The 20,460-nt window shown below is 32.9% G+C and overlaps 1 protein-coding gene across 1 annotated transcript in view; it reads right to left on the bottom strand.

Annotated features, from left to right (window-relative positions):
• The window catches only part of LOC150096796 (BAR/IMD domain-containing adapter protein 2-like), a 71,041-nt gene extending 60,266 nt beyond the window's left edge, over window positions 1–10,775 (bottom strand). Inside the window, exon 1 of the mRNA XM_090408718.1 lies at window positions 10,693–10,775. Within this exon, the coding sequence (XP_090264844.1) occupies window positions 10,693–10,740 (48 nt within the window). The 5' untranslated portion in view covers window positions 10,741–10,775. The remainder of the gene's footprint in view (window positions 1–10,692) is intronic.
• Window positions 10,776–20,460: the final 9,685 nt, after the last annotated feature.

The raw sequence follows: 20,460 nt of genomic DNA, 5'->3' as shown, positions 1-20,460 counted from the left end.
TGCCGTCCGCAAAGCGTTATAAATGGTGCACTCTTGAATGAAGCAAATCATTAATGACTATTAGCAAAATTCTAACGCCTGACCGAAACTTTCAAAATCCCTTTTGTGGGAGTACGGAAGAATTGTACTCTGCGGCAATCGTGGAATAGGTTTAAATATTCTTCCTTTCTAACGAGGAACATTGAGCTATTTAAAAGCCCATGAGAAATCAGACTAAAGTAGCGACAACAATTTCGCATTTTGAACTGGGAATAGTAGTTTGGTACTGCAGTAGAACTGTATCTAATTAAAATTTAATTACTATTTATATGTGTCTAATGTGAAACATTATAATGCTATTATTCCCAATACAAATGTGAATGGCTTGTTCTTTTAACCATAGAAGGTATACGGAATGCGGTTGAACAAACAAAAAAAAACGAGCAACAGTTTAAAAGAGTTTTGTGCATTCTTTGAGTGTGTTAATAATTGCGTTGTTATCACTTGTTGCGAACAACTCCACAATAGCCTTCATTCATAAGTCAGTTATATCGTCTGGTCCCTTACAAAAGCTATTGAGCTTTTCTGCCCATCTGTGTCCTCTCTCTCTCACACACACACACACACACGCACGCACGCGCAAAGTAGTTATTCCATCCACCCTCTTTCTCATGCATAAAAGACCTACTTTCACTGATCTCAGACTCCCATTCACAGTTTTGCTGATGAGAACACCCATTCCAGTCATACGTTAACCTTACCGTACTCAAACATCACAAGATTCAAGATCATCTACAATCAGGACGTTAATTGAACATTGACCGTCATACCATCCTTCGATGAAAGATAACAACTTAGTCACCTCCAATGCTTCCGAAATACAGTTTTATCTTTTTTTCTTTTCTTTTTTTTTTTTTACTCTTCTCTTAAACCTAACTTTTCCCGACATAATTTCATCACTTTTATGGCATCTTCAGCTTTAAAATTTGGCGTCGTGTTTACTTTTCGCCTAAGTTGCTACTAACTCTGTACAAATCACAAATTCGCCCATCCTTTTAATACTGCGCTTACATTTATGATGGTCCACCTAAAATCTCTGAAAATTCTTGATGCTGTTATGAGGACACTTCGGCTGATGAACGGCTTCTTATCAATCAGCCGTGTTTCTTTTTATTGATATTTCCATGAGTGCTGAATGTCAGCTCAGCAGAACTGACATCTATTACGCCTTCCATTTCTATTAAACCTACAGTAATGCGAGCAAAAGCTGCTCAACATTATTTTGCAGTTAAACTCCTGACTCACCGAACGTGCTATTTCCAATCATTTTTCATTCCTATAAAGTATTCACCAATAAAATAAAAATGGTATCACTCTAAAAAATTTACGAGATACCTAAATACTAATTTCGTAAGTCATAAGTTCTGAACAAGACCAAATATCACTTATCTAAATTATTCATCTGAATCGATTTGCTTAATTTTGATCCTAAAACGCAAGGTCGTTCTAAACTCAGGTGACTTCACAAATTTTCGAAGTGCTAAATTTCATCAAAATCAGTCCAACCAGAATGGAGCTCTTAAATGTGCACATATGGGCAGACAGAATCTGTTCGTTTTGTCCGCCATAAATTAATAATAAAAGAAACAGGCATATGTACACTGGTTACTGATCTAAGCAGGTATTTAAGAAACAAATAAATAACAGTTTAAACTTACTTGGAACCCAAGTTACATAGGGATGCACAAAATAAAAGATTTTTGGAAAGCATGCTAAACCAATGCAACTGCTCTGCCTCCTTGAAGTAGAGAGCGCATTTTGTGATATTCTTCCAATATTTCTTTTTTCCTGTTTATCTGCTTATACAGGTGGACCAAAAGTCACGAAGGGATCTGAAGTTTTAATAACGTTTTTAATTAATTATTTTTTTTTATTTTTCTTTAAATTTAAAATTTTTTAAATTTAAAATAAATTTCAATCTTAAAATAAATTGAAATTTATTTCCTATATATACTGTATATGATGCTATGGTATTGCAAATTTTAAAACAAAAAATAAAGGAGTTATTAAATATTGAAACCCCTTCATGACTTTTGGCCAACCCTATACTTCTTGGATACAAACTTAGTAAATTCCGTACTGTATTTTTTTACTATGTGTCACCTCCTTATTCACTAATTTAAGATTTCGTTTTTCTTAGAATAATTGCAAATTTTTGAAGTGAAAACCCTCCAGCGTTTTTTTTTTTTTTTGTCCATATTTCAAAGAGCGTATCCTTAAAGTAGTAGTGTAAACATGCGGAAAAGATTACGCAGTTTTTTCTCTTTCCCCTTTTAGGATAAAAATGCCCTTAGATACATAAACCGGGATGGCTTTAGTTTACTTTAGAATTTTACTTCTTGAGCATTTCCTGTTATAGTTCACGAAAACAAAACACTATAAAGTCAAATAATGTGTAGCTATCTCAATCAAAAAAAAAAAAAAAAAAAAAAATTATATATATATATATATATATATGCACGTGCTGCTGAACACTGAAATATATATTAACTGCTGTAGCAAAAGCAACATGGCAGCAGCAGCAAGCAGAAACTTGTTGCTATGAAGACATTACGTCATATTCATCTTAGTTAAATAAAAAATATTTTATCACATCTAAATATACATTAAATACACGTCGTTTGTTTTCTAGAAAATAAATAAATTTAAAAAAAACAAAGTTAATCCGATATTTTAGTCTTGAAAAATAATTCTCCATTCAAATCTAAAATGTTTAATTAGAAAACTAGAATTAGATAAAAATACAAAAACAAAAGTAATTAAAACATTTAAATATTCGAATGAGTTCGTTTCTGTAGGGAACAAAAAAAAACTTTCGTTTAATTTATAATGTAAGAAGCTTCAGTAAACCTACTCTTATAACTTATAATGCAACTTTCAACTAAATCTGTGACGTCTTTTTATAACTTTAGTTTGTCTGAAGTTTTAGGCCTAAAATTTAGTATTCATTTACATGCATAAACTAGCTGTAAGATAGAAAAACTTCTCTCATATTGTTTGCGCCAATTTTACGCAAGACTATCTTTTGTTGTTCTCTGGTAATATTACAAGTTCGTGCTAGTAAATAATGCATTACTTGCTGTTCTTGTTTTCTTGTGGCATTAATATGAAAACAGAAAAGTTGGAAAGAGAGAAAAGTTTCTAAAGTTGTAGACTTCCTAAATATTTAAATTGACAGAGGATGTGCGTAACAAATGAGCACTTCTTTTACTATGGCAACAACCTACTCCGAAGATAACGAGATAAATATGTATCAACTTATGTATAGTATTATATTTGCAACGAACACAGAATATGCTGGTAAATTTCTAACTAATGCTAATGGTCCGCTTCGTCATTGATTACCGAATTTCCAAAGCAATTCATATTAATCAACACAGTTCATCACTGAAATGCATGGGCAGGTGAAATTTGTTCGAAGAGCCATCTACTTAGATTAGTTCGAATCGATTTTCTGTTCATGTTGCTTAGGATGAGTTTAGATAATAAAATTGGGGGATCCATTCCCGTTTGATTACAGTATTGTATGATACAAGATCACGTGATCAAATCATTGTAAAAGCAAGGATGTAGGACTTATTTTTCCAATCTAATATTTTATTATTCGTATAGCATGAGTAGCTTGGGTGAACTTTCCTGATGATAGATTAGGAGTCCGTTATATGTTAAATTGTAATAGTTAACAAGAATAATTTTCTAGTTTTTGATTTTTTTCAGTAAGCACTCTTATTCTATTAATATCCTAATTATTCTATTTGTGATGCCGGGAAGCAGGTTTTTTTACACGAAAAATTGTTATTTAAACCCCGCAGAATAAAAGCAACCATAGAATTCATTATGTTTCGCACAATAATACCAGTTAGGTTTAGGAACACAAAATGGCTACAGTTGCCTGTCATACTCTTATCACGCGTAAGTCTGCAGATCAACTCAAATTATCGTGTTTCGCACGATAATTTGAGTTGATCTGTAGCTGCTTTTTATTGATTTCCAAAAGTTAGGCCTAAAAACGTCCTGCGTACTATTTTTGAAAAAAAGGAATAAAAGTTGAGGCTTTATTCTTTATTGATGTGCTCATTATCTCAATACCTAGGGAGACGGGCCCATTTAGAGTAGCAACAGCATGAATTCCATAACTTACTCAATCCAATATTACCAGAATAAAATAAATATTTGTTCCAGAGCGATTTAATGGATTTTAAATGAAAAAATCAGAGCGACAGGAAAAATAATAATATACATACTCTGAGACCGTCTATCATAATGCTAGAGATTAATAATAATAATAAAATAAATAATAAATAATGAGCAGCAGATTAACAATACTCTTATTGTTGCCTTTATGCTTCTACGAAACTGTAGTTGTCACATGAGATGTCTCTGTTCCGAATCAACCACATATTTTATTTCTTCATAACTACCCCTTCTCTCCCTCTGATTCTCATAATTTTTAGATTTATTATTGATTAATTTTTATATTAATCCCTTCAGTGTATGTGGCGCGCTAATACGCAGTTATATCATCTAAAGTGATTAATTCGTAGAAAATGAATCGATGTATCATGCATAAGTGCCCCTGCCACGAAGCATAAATAGCAATGCTGAGAGCTTGAAGCAAAGTAAGACAAAGCTTGATGTTGGCAAACAGAAGTTCCCACCTCCAAATCAAAAATAATACGAATCTCACTAGTTCTACTTGCGTAGCTAATTCAGGGCTACATTTTGTTTGCATTCATCTGAACTAATCACGTATCGCTATATTGATTTATTGTCGTTCAAATGTTATATCTAACTTTATATATTTCATAATCATTATTTCTCAGTTTTAAGGATTGCTAATCCCCCATAAAAAAAATTTAAAAATCAGTCAACTAATTTCTGTTGAACTTGCAATTTCTGTTTTAAAAACAGAACTTAATCCCATGCCGATTTATTGGAAGCAATCGGAAGTAACTAATTGTATTAATATGTTAATAATTTCGCTTGTTATCCTTTGCAGTTATCAACATTAATCGGGTGAAATATTTTTTTCTCCAGTCTTCCATGCATAAAATATTATCTCTTATCGCGCTGTGCTGCAGTTTCACCAGACTGTCAGTAGAATTCAACAATACACATGACAGACTTACCATCTTTGCAGATTCCAGGTAATGTATCGATCCGTTCTCAAATTTTGCTAAAGGTGTGTGTGTGTGTGTTAAGGATCTCTTCTCCTTAACACAATAACTTTAAAAACAATAACTTCAATATTCACATGACTCAATCTGAATTTGATTCACTACTTCATAACATTCCAGATTTCTGGAATGATATTGTAATTGAGGTTCTAGGCAGAACAAGGCAGATTTTCAAGATCATTTTGTTAGAACGAAAAGTGAAGTTTGATCATGTTGGTGAGTGAGCTTTTCTGCAAGAATTCTATCACTGATGATAAAAGAGAATTTTTTTTTAATATAAATTTAAATCATAGAAAAGTCTGATACGATCTTTTGCTTGTTCCACTCAACAGTTTCATCTTTCTTTCCGAAACCGTTCTGCGGCACGTGCAGTGTTTATCGGTATTCATCGTATATTATTTCTGTATTAAATATGACTTCCAAGTGTCGACTATCCTACAATTTGGCACATCAGAAATACCCACAACATGTTAACCGATTCCACAGTAACAACATCTTTTACAAGATCCGGGTATCTTATGTGATACCCTGTTGGCAGGCCACTTATTATTACACTTTCAAGCATTTAGTGCCATCAACATTTGACCATACAAGTGTTTTTTCTGTGGAATTAGGGTGCATGTCTCAATACAAATTAAAAGTTGGTTGGAATTCCTGCTGAAACAACTAAGACGATCGAGTCAATATATTATGTCTGTTAATTGCGTGTTTTTCTTTCAGCCCATTTATTTGTCCTTCGGGAAGAAAACTTCGAGTCTTCTATAGGAAAAACCCCACCAATTCCGTATAAAACTAGCCATCTCACCTACAACTTAAAAGTCCTCATAAAAATTCCCTATCCTAGGCTTGATTCACACCTTTGTTATACGTTATTTAGCAATGCGTATCTCATAGAAATAAATAAAAATGACTTCGCATGGCTCCCACTTTCATTTAAAAAAAAGGGGGTTAGAATAAAAATGCATACATGAAAGGACATTTTGAATCTTTTCTGCCTCCCTCCTCTGTCTTATTTATTATTCTCAAAGATAATTAAATCCACGAAGGGTTAATGTATTACTATTTCTATCAAAATGACGTGTGTTGACATGCTCGTTTGTGGAAAGAATAACTTAGTTAGTGAGAAAAAATAAAATAAAATAAACCTCTTTTCATTTAAAATTAAATAAGCAGACCTGAAAGTGTCTCTACCCAACACAAAGGATGCTAACTCTGTTTCTCATTATAGCAGGTGATGAGTAGCGCAACCATTAAACCACTGAGGCGTCTTATTACACAAAAGAGGAAGCACAGCCAACTCAAGTTTATCGACTAATAATTTTCTATTTTTTTCTTCTTTTTTCTGACCATCGTCGAGATGTGTCGTTTGCAAAAAAATACAAAGCAGTCACTATTCGTCGTCGAAAAAAAAAAAAAAAAAAAAAAAAAAAACATACCAACTTATTTTGTTAAACTGTTTGCATTCATTTGAACTGACAAGATAGCAATTTAACATCGCTGTAAGTAATATTTATAAATGAAGCCTGTCGGTTTAAGTTAAATAAAAATGCGTTTAGTTGTCATAATATCTGAACTCTCGTAGTGCTGTCGACATTAATTTTCTTAATATCTGACTTCTCAGTTACTTTTCCTGTATCATTTCGAACTAATCTGAATCAGACAAACCACAATTACAGTACAACGCCACTTGACCTTTCGTTTTGAAAAATAAATGATTGGCATAACAAAGTACAGCATACCGTATTTGTCGTGAGCGGGTCATGGACATGCTACCATATCATTAATCAGTAATTAAACCTGAAGTGTATGGAATCCTGTAAACCTTCACCTAAATGGTGAATTTGTTTACAACTATAAAATATTTGACTCTGTATCCTCAAATACATAGATTCCTTAAAATCCTGTGTAGGAAACGTCTTATCATAGTCTTAGTTTTTGAAGTTAGGTTTGAGGCCAGAATGTCTGTAGATTGTTATATCGACCACCTGTGCATCTTGTGTGGCTGACAGTGTCTACCAAGTATCATATATCGGTGAACTAATTCAACTGTAGACCCTTCTTATCTTTTAGGGTGTCCTTTGTCCTGTCAAAAATGCACATCGAATCGAAAATATCTGGCTACCCTTACTTTTTTAACTAATCCTTTCTTGTGCCTCCAAGTTCAATTATTTTAATCAACTCTCATTACAGGTCGATTTATTCATCTTTCTATTATTTTCAATAATAAATTTATTATATGCAATCATTAGAAGCAAACAAAAGCGTTTTTCATACCCAAGAAACCTTCTCTATTGCTGTCTCTTGACATCAGTTTAGGTCTTTCCTCATCTCACTATACATGTGTGTGCGTGCGTGCTCACTTGCTTGCAAATTGTTTATTTATACACGATTATTTTCCCCTCTTTCATTATCTATCTATCAAAGTGCATGTTTAGACTTCAAAGAACCTTTTACATGCCCTTATGCGATTCCAACTCTTTCGATTAGGGTGAATGGTTCGATGCCATTGAACTGGGAACATTCGCACAACTCAGAGAACGAATCATTGTTTATTGGTGTTTTCATAAGCGCCATAATATGTAACAGTAGATTACTTTTTAAAGCAAACAAGAAATTCCGGAAACTATTAGACGTTTTTTTCCCCTTTCTCAATCTTTCAATTACGAATAAATTAAGTGGCGTACAAAATAAACTGAAATATTAAAAAAACTTTTTTTTCTATTAAGAATCCCTTTTATGAATCATTATATCATTAAAATTCTTCACTCTTGAAGGCGAAAGCTCTTTTTGATATTTACCCAAATGACGATTTTACAGCGATGGCATTTAGTTAGGTTTCAGAGTTATAAATCTGCTCAGTTTCAGACTGAAAATGAAAGGGCCGACTTCTTTGGAAGGGGAGAAGTCTCTTATATGATTATTGTTATCCGTTAAAGTGTTTCATCTTCAGAGAAAATTTCATTTATCACAATTTATAGTAGCGTATTTGAATATTAACAATTTATGGTTTATTACTATTCAATTTACTTTGTGAGGTTAAATATTTTAATCGTATAAATCTATATACAAATTTTGTGTACATTTATAGCATTTTAATTTCAACTGTATTTATAAAAATAAAATGTAGAATTTTCTTTTTCTTCTCACTTGAGAAAAACAGCACAAAAAAAAAAAAAAAAAACGTATAATGAATGTCAGAAATAAAGAAATCGAATATAGGATAATTTCAAAGAAAAAAAAAAGAATAATAAAGAAAATAATAATAATAATAAAATAATAATAATAATAAAATAATAATAATTTATCAGTTCTCCGGTCTCATACGGAGGTGGAAGGATTTTCCTCCTTCCACACAGAAACGTGATTTTTCGTCTCGTAACTAGGCAAACCGACCACTAGAACACACGCAAATTTACAGACAAAAAAATACTTATAGGCATAGGGATAACTACCTTAACCTAGAATTATAGTTACAAAATTCAAGGATACTTGGAGGGGCGTAGGAGTAAGTGCCTCTTAGAACCACTGTAATGATGAATAGTAACAATTTGTGGTTTATTACTATTCAGTTTATTTCGTGCGGTTTATTCAGTTTATTTAATTTAACTGTATTACATACAGTTAAATTAAAATTATTATCTATCTATTCTCCCATACGGCTGGTGGGGGTAGCTATATGCTACCATACTAGGGAGATGATTATGAGCAAGACGGTTTCCGTTTGCCTTCCTTGCCGTACTATATCCTGTGTGTTCACGAAGGGGGGTTTGCCTGCTTGCGGTATGAAAAATCCCAGATAAACTAGCGGAAAAAACCCTGCTATCCACGCCCAAGACGGGATCTTCCTCAACCATAAGGTTGAGATCTTCCTCAACCATTGAGATCTTCCTTAAGGATCTTCCTCAACCATAAGGTTGAGGAAGATCCTTAAGGAAGATCCTTAAGCTTCTCACATCGTCTACGGGAATCGAACCTAGGACATTCCTTCCCCAGGCATATGGTTGCGAAGCGCATAGCCAGTAGGCTAACTGCGCGAACAAGATTATTATTTTTAGTTCAAATTATTATATTAAAATTAGAAATATATACAGTAGTTTACGTTGTCTTCAGCGATTGTACTCATAATATGATAAATTAAAATAAATACATACATTGAAATCAAAATAGCAAAATATAAACATTAAAAAATTTATTTAATTTCTTTGTTGTATCTTAGTTTACATTGTCAAAGTTCTACCAAATGTTTTAAAAAATAAAATTGAGATCGTTTGTATTTTCATTCAATCAATCAACTACGAAAATTAATAAAGCAAGTCAAGTAAGAAATCATTTTTATTATCTCATCTTTTTAATTACTAAAACGTGTGCGATATTAAATTGTGATGTTAGTTCCAAAATAGTTAAAAGGGAAAGTTTCTCCCTTATTGTCATAACGAAAATGAAAATCCCTGAAGGATTATTTGCCCAAGAGTATTTCTTCATAACTGATTCACCCTGATCCGTGGATCATTCAAAACTGGGCGATCAATACATAGCTCCTTGTTAGAATAAATTTTGACGCTTAGCTATCATTAAGAACAACCTGCAACTTATTAAAAGCATTTCCTCACGCAGTAAGAAAAAAAATGTGATTAATAAATGAGAATGAAGCAGAATTCAAACAAACAATTTACGTCTGAATTCTTCATTAATCAAGTAAGTTCGGAAATATTTGATTATTATATAGTGGCAGAAAAAAAAATAGTAATACAGAGTAATCGTGAATGTAGAGAAAACAGAAATATTTAAAATTCCATTATAAATGGGTCGATAGAATTAATTAATTTATAATCCATAATTTAAGAGGCAAATTGCATAATACACTCACAGTTTGTAGATTCAATATCGTCAACGAATGAAATATATAAAAAAAAGAATAAATTTATATAGATCATAATGCAAATAATAAACTAAACATTCTTTAATTTTTAAAAAGTCATGGAATGAATTAACAAACTTTTATTTGCTTCGCATTAATTTGACTACAGTTTCTTATAAAAATAGAGTAACATGGGCTATATTTTAAAAAATATATAAAATAATTGTTCGTCTGTTTTGTAACTGAAAGAAAAAAGTATGCATAATAATATCCTCTTTTTATATAAAGTTCACTGTTTATTGCCAGCATATTCACTTTTCCGTCATGCTTTACTGGGCACAGAGCAAACCTTCAATTTTAAAAGAAGGACAAGGAAACAATAAAAAATACACTGTTGTTTTGAAATTATATTAAGCCTGTCGATTATATGATTTTACATAAGACCATAAGTTACGCACATTATCGACTGTTAAGTTTATTCTTTTGCTGATTATCCTGGTGTAATCAACATGAACTTAAAAAAACAACTTTCGAAAAATTCACCATAGCAAACTTCGTGGAGTTTTGCTAGTTTAAAACCACGTTTTTTTTTTCCTCTTAAATAATGTTAACCCTTACCTTGTAAGCGCCATCCACCAATTTAGCCATTTCTTCGGTTTCAGCCATATTAAAATTTTTCCTTCCCCAGCACCAATTTTGTTCAAAAAGACCTAAAACACTATCCTCTCAATGAATGGTAAAACCACAACTCCTCGCGCTAGGCGCGCCCTACTAGATCTGCCGCTTTAAGCAGAAGCGAGTAGGAGCAGACGACACTGTACTCTGACGTCATCATCCCAATGAATGACACTAGCGCCGTACGGTTGCGTAAGAGAAATAAATAAAGAATGCATGGAAATCTAGTTAAGGATGCACAGTCAATGGCACAATATTAATCATTTTAAGAGTACAAATACAAATGTAATTAATAGTCTTTCTTGAAAAGCTGTGATCGACAGCATTTAAAAAAATGTTTCGAAAAGTTATTAGAAAAAATATTTAAAAAACTGGGCAAAGTAATACTTCATTCTGTTTTCTGCTGAATTCTTGAAAAGATCGAGAAGATTACTAGCTTCTACATACTTAGAAACTTCGCCCATCTAGCCAGTCCTTAAAAGGACTGGCTAGATGGGCGAAGCAAGAATGCTTTTCATATTCCCCGTTATCTGAAGAGACAGTGAAGGATAGGATGTTATTGAGCTATATAATAAAGCTCTGATCATGGCAGGAGGATAACAGCAATAGCCGAGCCTCAGTTAGAACTTCATTGGCTACGTCATTGCCATCCATTACCCTCCCAGGATACCCATTTTAGTCGCCTCAGACATGCATGAGCTGCATTTATTCTTATCCAGCCACCACACGGAAATAAACATAACAGCCCTTATAAGGACTGACTTAAAGGGGCGAAACAAGAATGCTTTTCATCTTCATGTAGAGGACAGTGTAGGGGTAAGGTGTTGAGCTATTAAAGCTCTGATCTTGACAGGAGGGTAAAAGCAATGGCCGAGCCTCAGTTAGAACTTCATTGGCTACAGCATTGCCATCCATTATCCTCCAAGGGTGTATATATATATATATATATATATTAATATTAATCACCGAATGTTTAAGTAAAGGTGAACTCAAAAAAATTCGGACGAGCTCTAGGCCACTCCATAGTGGGCGAAAGACCGTCCATATCTCAGCGTTGGTTCCACTCAGTGATGGGCTCCCCCACCACCGAGCAGAACCGCTCTTATTCCGAAGAAAAGCATTCACCGACAAAGCCCCACACCGGAAAACACTTTCCCCGGAGACTCAAATTGCTCCCTTAAGGCTAAAACCTTAAGAGAGCGAACTCAAACTCTCGAAACTCTGCGCCCAAGGGGTAAAAGCAATAGCCGAATCTCAGTTAAACTTCATTGGTACAGCATTGCCATCCATTACCCTCCAAGGGCATTAATCTGCCATATTTAAAGGTAAAGCCGTCTCTAAAAATTCAGACGATCCCTAGGCCAGTCAATGGTGGGCGAAAGACCATCCATCTCATCGTTGGCTCCACTCAGTGATGGCCTTACACCCACACCGAGCAGAACCGCTCAAATTCCGAAGAAAAGCATTCACCGACAAAGCCCCTCAGCGGGCCGTGCCGGAGAACACTTCCCGCGGAGACTCAAATTGCTCCCTTAAGGCAAAATCCTTAAGAGAGCGAACTCATAACTCTCGAATCTCAGTGCCCAAGGGCGTAACAGCAACAGCCGAACCTCAGTTAAACTTCATACTTCATTGCCATCCATTACCCTCCAAGGGAATTAATCACTGCACCTTAGGTCGATTGCTCCTTCGATGAACACATGAACAAGCACATGAACATTATTACGATATGCCTTTATCCTTCTTTAAAGGAGTTCCAAGACTTTTCTGAACAGGTGTATTTATATCATTATTTTTAATTTATTTATTCTCGATAATAATTTAAAATCATTAAGAAAATATTTTCATGTATAAAACTTCATTATATTTTATATATATAATTTTACTTTTTTTCTTATTATAAATAAACATATATGTCCATCTATATAGCAACATAAGTAGCATATACTCAAGCCAATACTACAGTGCATTCACTTGTTTTGTTGCAAATGATATTCTCAATTTCCGTGGTTAAATAAAGTTTTCTTATTCTTATTTCTAGAACTTCTCTCTTTATTCATTTTTATGTTTCAAAGAAAAGTAATAATAAATAATTTATAAATGAATTGTTTCTTACCATATATCTTGGTAATCAATGATTGTCTTTAACAATGACTCGTATTCTATTATTCATAAAAAAGGAAATATTTACAAATAGTTTTGGTATATTAATGGTAAATTACTGTGTTTTTATTTTATCTTAATTAATAAAGGATATTTAATTATTTTAATTCTATCTTTATTTTTATTTGCATATTTTATTAAAGAAATCAATATTAGAAACAAAAAACCAGAAAAACAACTTCACGAAATATGAACTTTGGTTATTTTATTGATTCTAAGGCTAATTTGATTGAATTTTGTATGTTGTAAACTCCTTCGTTTACTTTCTAATTCGGTGCGTCAGATTTTCATCAGAACTACTTCCAGTATAATCAAATCCACATCCAGGAAAACAGATACTTAAAAATATCCTTTTCCAAGTTGGAAATTTCGGACGTTCCCATTGGTTTTTCGCTTTATCATTGTGATAAACTGTAAAGAAGTCATAAATAAAATACAGTGGCAAAGCAATTAAATAATAAAATGTACATATAATTTCTATAATTTTAATTTTAAAAATTATCATAAGAAAAAAATAATTAATGTTACTAAAATGTTAAATAAAAAAATCAATAATTTTTATCATCGATACAAATCAGTTATGACATTAATATTTTTAAATATTAAGTCATAACTCATGCTTCTATGTGCCAATTTGCCAATTCAACAGCACAATTCGATGCTTATTTTTTATTTATTCTTTTTTTTTATTCTTTTTTCTAATTCTATCAGTTGTCACCAGGTCTCATATTTTTTAATTAAATAATGATTAGTCGTAATTTCTAACAAGAAAATTTCTTATTTGTGATTGTAGAGTCATCGGAAATATATTTCGTTTATTCTCCCTTAAGGAGAAATATATCTTGTTATATAATCACAAAGGAGAGATAAAAGTCATGCATCTATATAAATAAAAACTTAAGCAGATATTTATTTTTTTATCTGACTCGCACCCACCAAAGGTTTTATTAATCTATAGGTCATAAGGAATGCGAAGGATTTTTTCTATTTTTTTTTATTAATTTTATATCTTTTGTAATTTTTTTTTTTATTTATTCAGCATTTTTTTATTGCTACATAATCCAGAAACTCGACTATGTAAAAAAAAAAAATATATAATAAATAACTACAAAATCCCATTGGCTACTCTATAAATTAGCCTTTGTATTGGTATGTATTTAGTTACATAACCATGGAATGTAACTCAAGACGGGATTCCAACCCGCAGATTCTTCGCTAACGAGAGCGAGAAGGCCATCCACGAAGCCAACCAGGTTAGTAAATTCTAATTTATTTATTTAACTGCGAATGAATTTTAGCGACTTTGTGCGTAATATTTTTTAACTTTTTAATTTTAACTTCCGCTGTAGTATTTCGCAAAACATTTTCTAAAGAAATTTCCCTCTTACCTTCTCCATACTCTTCACTCATCTCAATCGCGTCATCCACTTTAACATCTTCTACATCTGAAGTACTACAGCAGGGATCCTCAAGAACATGCAGAGTGATTTCCCTTTGAACTTCTTTCTGGTCATCAGTTTCCTGTTGGATATGTAATAGTTACTATACATAACTGAGAAATAAATTGCTGCGTACTTTCATTATAAAGTTTTTCCCATTTGTTTTCGGCATTGAGTCAATGGTCACAAGAAGAATAAATCTCACATAAGAACATAATGATTCTGATCATTGCATTATTTTCTTGTCAGACTATTATGCTTATGCGAAAACAATATGTCACTTTAGGTTCTGTTATTCCGTGTTATAAATAATTATATAACTATTTACCTTTACAACCGGTTGTTCAAGCCTAACGGGTTGTTCAAGCCTAATGAATTCATGTTTAAGTGCATCATCTGCAGACATTCGTTCTTTGGGAGTAATCTTAATAAATTCATTTATGAATCGGACAAGCAGCATAACTTCTTCCTTTTTAAAATGGTATCGAGGATAAAGAGCTTGTAATCTTCCATTCATATACTGAAAAGTCGCCATATTTCGGGCTGCAGTGGAAGCATGCCTTGAATCGACCGTCTTCATCTTCTTCCCATACCTGAAAACCGTTATAATTTCTAGTGTCAAAAGACCAAATGCCCACATATCAACTTTTGGCCCGTCTATTTGTTTTCTTATCAATGATGTCATTTCCGGTGGTAAATATAACTGGGGAAGTGCGATCTTATTGTCCTTTGTTACTTCTTGGAGTCCACCAAAGTCCCCTATCACTGCGCGATCATCAAAACTAAGAAGAATATTATCTGACTTTAAATCTAGATGACAGAATTTATTCTCGTGTAGATATTTTAAACCCATAGCAACATCACGCAAATATTTCTTACTTCTGGTAAAACCGTCAACATTTAATCTGTACTCAGTTTTCAGTACTTCGTCTTTTAAAGTACCGGCATACAATGGAGTCAAAAAAATTGTAGGTCCGTTTTTGTCTTCCCGATTAATTTCTAGAAGAGGAAGGAGATTAGGGTGGTCTAACTTTTTCCATAATGATAATTCGCCATATTTGGCATTTTCCACAAGCTTCGCAGCTCTATCTTCCCTTTCTTTCCGAATATGGACAACAATCCCATAGGTACCTCTTGCTAAAACACTTACCAAAGTATAACACTTTTCTTTATGTAACCATTGTATTGCTAGTTGCTCAGACACTCTTACTAATTTGGACATCATAATTTTAAAGACATATCGTCTAAATGTAATGAAATTATTCCGCTGTATTGCAAAAAGGCTATTACCAATTGAAACTGGCAATAGCTAAATCTAAACAATGAATTACCACATTGTTTAGTCAAGATAAAAACAGTTTCTGTGAATAACACTATAAATGACGTCATAATCTCGTCAGATTACATTAAGTATAAAATTTTAAAGTTGCTCCACCTGATGGCGTGTTTTATAAACTAGCTACGATTTGGAAGGAAATAAAAATTATTTTTTTTCCTATACATTAGTAAGATCTCTTTTTTTTTTCCTCTATATATGTTGTTTGTTATTCGTATTTGAAAAATAAGACGTTTTAAGTACATGTTGACACATTCTTTAGCGGTTATGTTTTTCTCATATCTTTCCAACTGTGAAAACATTTTTACTTTTTTGTAAGAGGCATCTTCTCACCGTCGCCGTAATAACTATTGTGAAAGAGACATAAAAAAATGAAATAAATTTTAGAACGTGCATCACAAAAACAGAAAAATAAAAAATAAAAAAACACTCTTTTCAAAGTAAGAAAACTGCTTCAGTGTGTGTGTGTGTTTCTTTGTTATCTTAACATTCTCTCATGCACAAGTTCAGTCGACATCTTTCAGACAAAAATCTTAATGAAATTCTCGAAATTCCAACTGTTTTCCCGAGTTCGAATAACCGACTTGATGATAGTGGGTACATAGCGCTGATGATTTACTTCTTGAAATGATATATTGTATTCAAGGAACTTTTTTATAAAATACAAAAAAAGGTTTAACCTTTATTAAAATATATTTATTTACTGATTAAATATATTTATTTATTTATTATTATCTTTATACATTATGATTTCGTATCGTAACAGATGTATATATAAGTGTTCATATTAGTGTTTATACAGTTTCAAATATTAGATAATATAATTATTTATTAATAAAATAATAAAGTAAGTTATATTTTATATGATATTCTGGATTTTATTTTTAAATTATTTGAAATATTCTCTAAATTCTTAAAATATATTTTTACACCTTTAAATCTTTAATATCATTTTATTACGATTAGTTCATGAGCGATGCATTCTTATGGAAGTATTTTGTGTGTAATCATTTCACTTTACACTATGTTCTCTATTAACAAGTGTACATCATAACACCACTCGCTGTGCAATTCACACAGATCGCCTGGTGCCCAGTAAATCCATGAAGCAGGTCCGTGATCCGGAGTATATAAGTATAGAAACACCAAGAGTGAATAACATTAACTAATCAAAGAGAGGAAGCATGAGAGCAACTTAGGCTGCTGACTGGAATCTCCTATCTATTGGCTTGGTTATCAGGGAAAACGACTTGATAGGTCTTCGTTGTACAGAGTTCTTGTAGTAAGCCATTTATGACCCTGGCTGTGATACGTGAGCAGAATATCTGACCAACTCTGCTCTTCCTAAGTAGGCCTTAATCCTGTGTCTGGAGGCAGGAGGAAACGATGTTAGTGCGAACGTGAGGAATCTGTTGGAATTTCTTGAGGTTGTTCAAGAGTCATGATGTATAGAGGGCAGCACTAGATTTTCCGGTTTAAGAACTGAAAACATCAAAAAAAAAAAAAAAAACGGCTCTACAGATTTTATGAATTTACATGATGGATGAATGCTTTCGAAGAAACTTGTACCTATCATGTAAATTCATAAAAATGTGCAATGTATTTCTCTTATCCATAAGCAAAGATTTGCTCCATAATTTAAGCAATGTATGCCATGAATGAAATAGAATGTTCATGTGATTTCAAATATTCATTTGAAATCATATATGATTTCAAGTTTAATTATTTGTTTAAGAAATAATAAAGTAACTTATATTTTACTTCAATTTTTAGTTCATTTTTTAAAATAACTTGAAATATTCTCTAAAATTCTAAAAATATATCGTACACCTTAAAGTATTCCTTATCATAATATAATAATTAAAGAAAGTACATACCGTAGGATGTGATGGTTGAATAGTCAACAAATAATTTTGTAGAGGACAATGCTGTAGCCAATGAAGTGATAACTGAGGCTTGGCTATTTCTATTACCCTCCTGATATGATCAGAGCTTTAATAATATCCTGTCCTCTGCAGATAACGTGGAAGATGAGAAGCATTCTTGCTTCGCTCCTTTAAGCCAGTCCTTCTGAGGACCATTTATTATACTAAGGCTCGGCTTTTGCTGTTACCCTCTTGCCATGATCAGAGCTTTATAGCTCAATAACACCTTATCCTTACACTGTCCTCCACAAACAACGGGGAATATAGAAAAGCATTCTTGCTTCGCCCCTTTAAGCCAGTCCTTATAAGGTCTATATAAGGATGATGTTGTAAAATGTATTATACTGTACTATATTTTGCCGGAAAATGTTTTGTTTTTAAGATAAGTTCGTTAGAAAAGGGTGAGATGCTGTTTTACTTTAACACTCGGGAGGTCGAAACTGATCTAACAGATATCTGCAAAATGTTTAATATAAATATTCTTACACAATTCAGTGTATAGCTTGGAGGTCATGAGTAGCTGTGCATTCAAATGTTACGAGTGATATTCCGCACTTTTTTTTTTGTTGTTGTCAGTTTGGTTTAACACATGTTAGGTAAAGGTTTATGATGTTTGACAGTAAATGTTATCTGAGAGACACCGCGACCTTCGATGTCAGTATAGTATAGTTTAGTTGTTGTTGTTGTTTTATTCTTTGTTCAATAATTTCTGGATTGTAACTGTAAATAAATAACCCATGTATTACTGAAATAGAGAGCAAAGGCTTAATTTTATCATACATATCCTCTAGGAGATGTGCTTTACATTTATGGAAAATACTGAGGACAGTGCTCTTGAGCTTGCTCCACCTTTGATACGAGTTGCCCAGTATGGCACTACTTATGCTTGCATCCGCCGAAACTTTTAGTTTCTATATATATATATATATATATATATTCGGCACGAAACGTGTAGTTTCTATATTCGGCTATGAAATAATGTTGGATTCAATATTCTCTTAATTTGTACCGGCATGGATTATATTTTGCAGTGTTTGTTCTTTATTTTATTTTATTTTTTGCATTTTAGCACATACTAATAATGAATGTTATCTCTCAAATATAATGCGTCCTACGCTGCAAAATTACCACCGCGACCTCTCGAATGTGTCTCCATAACCATTCTATTACCAGTACAACTATTTGTTGACAGCTGACGGGCAACGTATGGAACAGAAAGTCAAAGTGATATTGTAGGAGACACCAATCTTTTCAACGTTAGTCGAGTTACCTAAACCTCCGCTGTCAATTCTTAATAAAAAAAGCACACACACAGGTCGAATTCTAGAAAGTTGCAACACTGTAGAACGGAGGTGTCATGCAGGGAGATTCTCTTTCTTAATAACAAACTGACTGCTGTCCTTTTCATTGACGTTTCGTAATGTATTTCTTGAAGTAGGCGTCTTTCGAGCGTTAGTTTTTTATAAGATCGTAGCACGTGTTCGGAATACAGACGGCATACTTCAATTTTCGAAATCGTGTAATGCATATTCTGTGAGAAAAACGATAGAAACAGACTTTTCTTATCGAGAAAGACACAGCCGATTAACACTCGACAGTTGTTTTTTCTTCTTTTTTTTTTTTTGCTTAGGATTATTTTTATAGTTTTATACAAAGCAGTAACACTTTATGTTCCAAATGACTCACTAAATCGCTTCGACACAATAAAAGCATTTAAAGAAAGACGAGAAAGGAAATGTCTAGGGGGACAAACTTCGGGGGTGGGAGGTAAAAAGATTAAAGAAATTGTACTGTTTCTTTCAAGCAGGACATAGGTTTACAACCTGTACAAATGGGAAGACAATATCATCCCAGAAATCGTTACAAAACACGAGAGGAATGCACAATGAGAGTACCAGTTTTCCAGTTGCATACAATTTTCATTTGAATAAAAGGATCCCTGGCAAACCTTTCGGTTTCCCATAAAAATTAATAAAGAAATCTTCCTATATGGAAACACTGTCAAAAACATCACCGAAATACCCAAAAGTAGGTGCTTAAGTCTGATATTCAAACTAATAGCACACCAATAGTTAGTAACAGAAAATCTATATAACAAATATTGTTATGTATCATCTTAAAAGTAGTTTACTCGGGCATATTTTAATATTTATTAAATTTGTGGAATTAAAGAAATGGCGACGAATGAATTGGTTAATATTAAAAAAAGTAAGGGCTGACTAAATTACTGATAGTTTGAACTACTATTGAAATTGTAATTTAACTTAGATTTCTTTGTGTGTGTGTGTGTGTGTGTGTGAGAGAGAGAGAGAGAATTAATGTATTTGATGACATTCCCACCCATGAAGGATTATAAAGTATATCACACATATATTATTCTGTGTAAGATTAGACAATCTGGAAAACTACTATAGGATCATACATGGTTCTTTTATAAACAACTTCAAACCTCCAATAAGCAGTTTGGTGATTTTATACAGGCGATGATAATAATCCATCCCTTGGATATTCACAAATATCCGTAATACAATGGAATTCGAATCCGACAGCTTGTTGGTAGGAGAGCTATTCGGACACTATTCACTAAGCCAACCAAACTTGCATTCAAATTTGAAAGAAGTTTGACCATCCCTTCTTTATTATATTGCGACGTTTAGCCGTTATTACTGCCGTTATACAATAAAAATCTTACTGCACAACACCTGGTATAGGATTTTATTAAAGGTGAATTAGCAAGAGTTTTCCTGCCAAACACACTAGGTTGTCACCCTACAAAACTTGTAAAACCACCAATCAACCGCTTTTAGGTAGCTGGTTCGCTCCCTAACCGGTTGCGGGTTCAAATCCT

The sequence above is a fragment of the Typopeltis vanoorti genome, chromosome 18, assembly GCF_054136105.1.
Source record: "Typopeltis vanoorti isolate ZY-2024b chromosome 18, IOZ_Tvanoo_1.0, whole genome shotgun sequence".
Lineage (NCBI taxonomy): Eukaryota > Metazoa > Arthropoda > Arachnida > Uropygi > Thelyphonidae > Typopeltis > Typopeltis vanoorti.
Note: the sequence above shows the minus strand (reverse complement) of the source record. Positions and strands in the feature narration are given on the sequence as shown.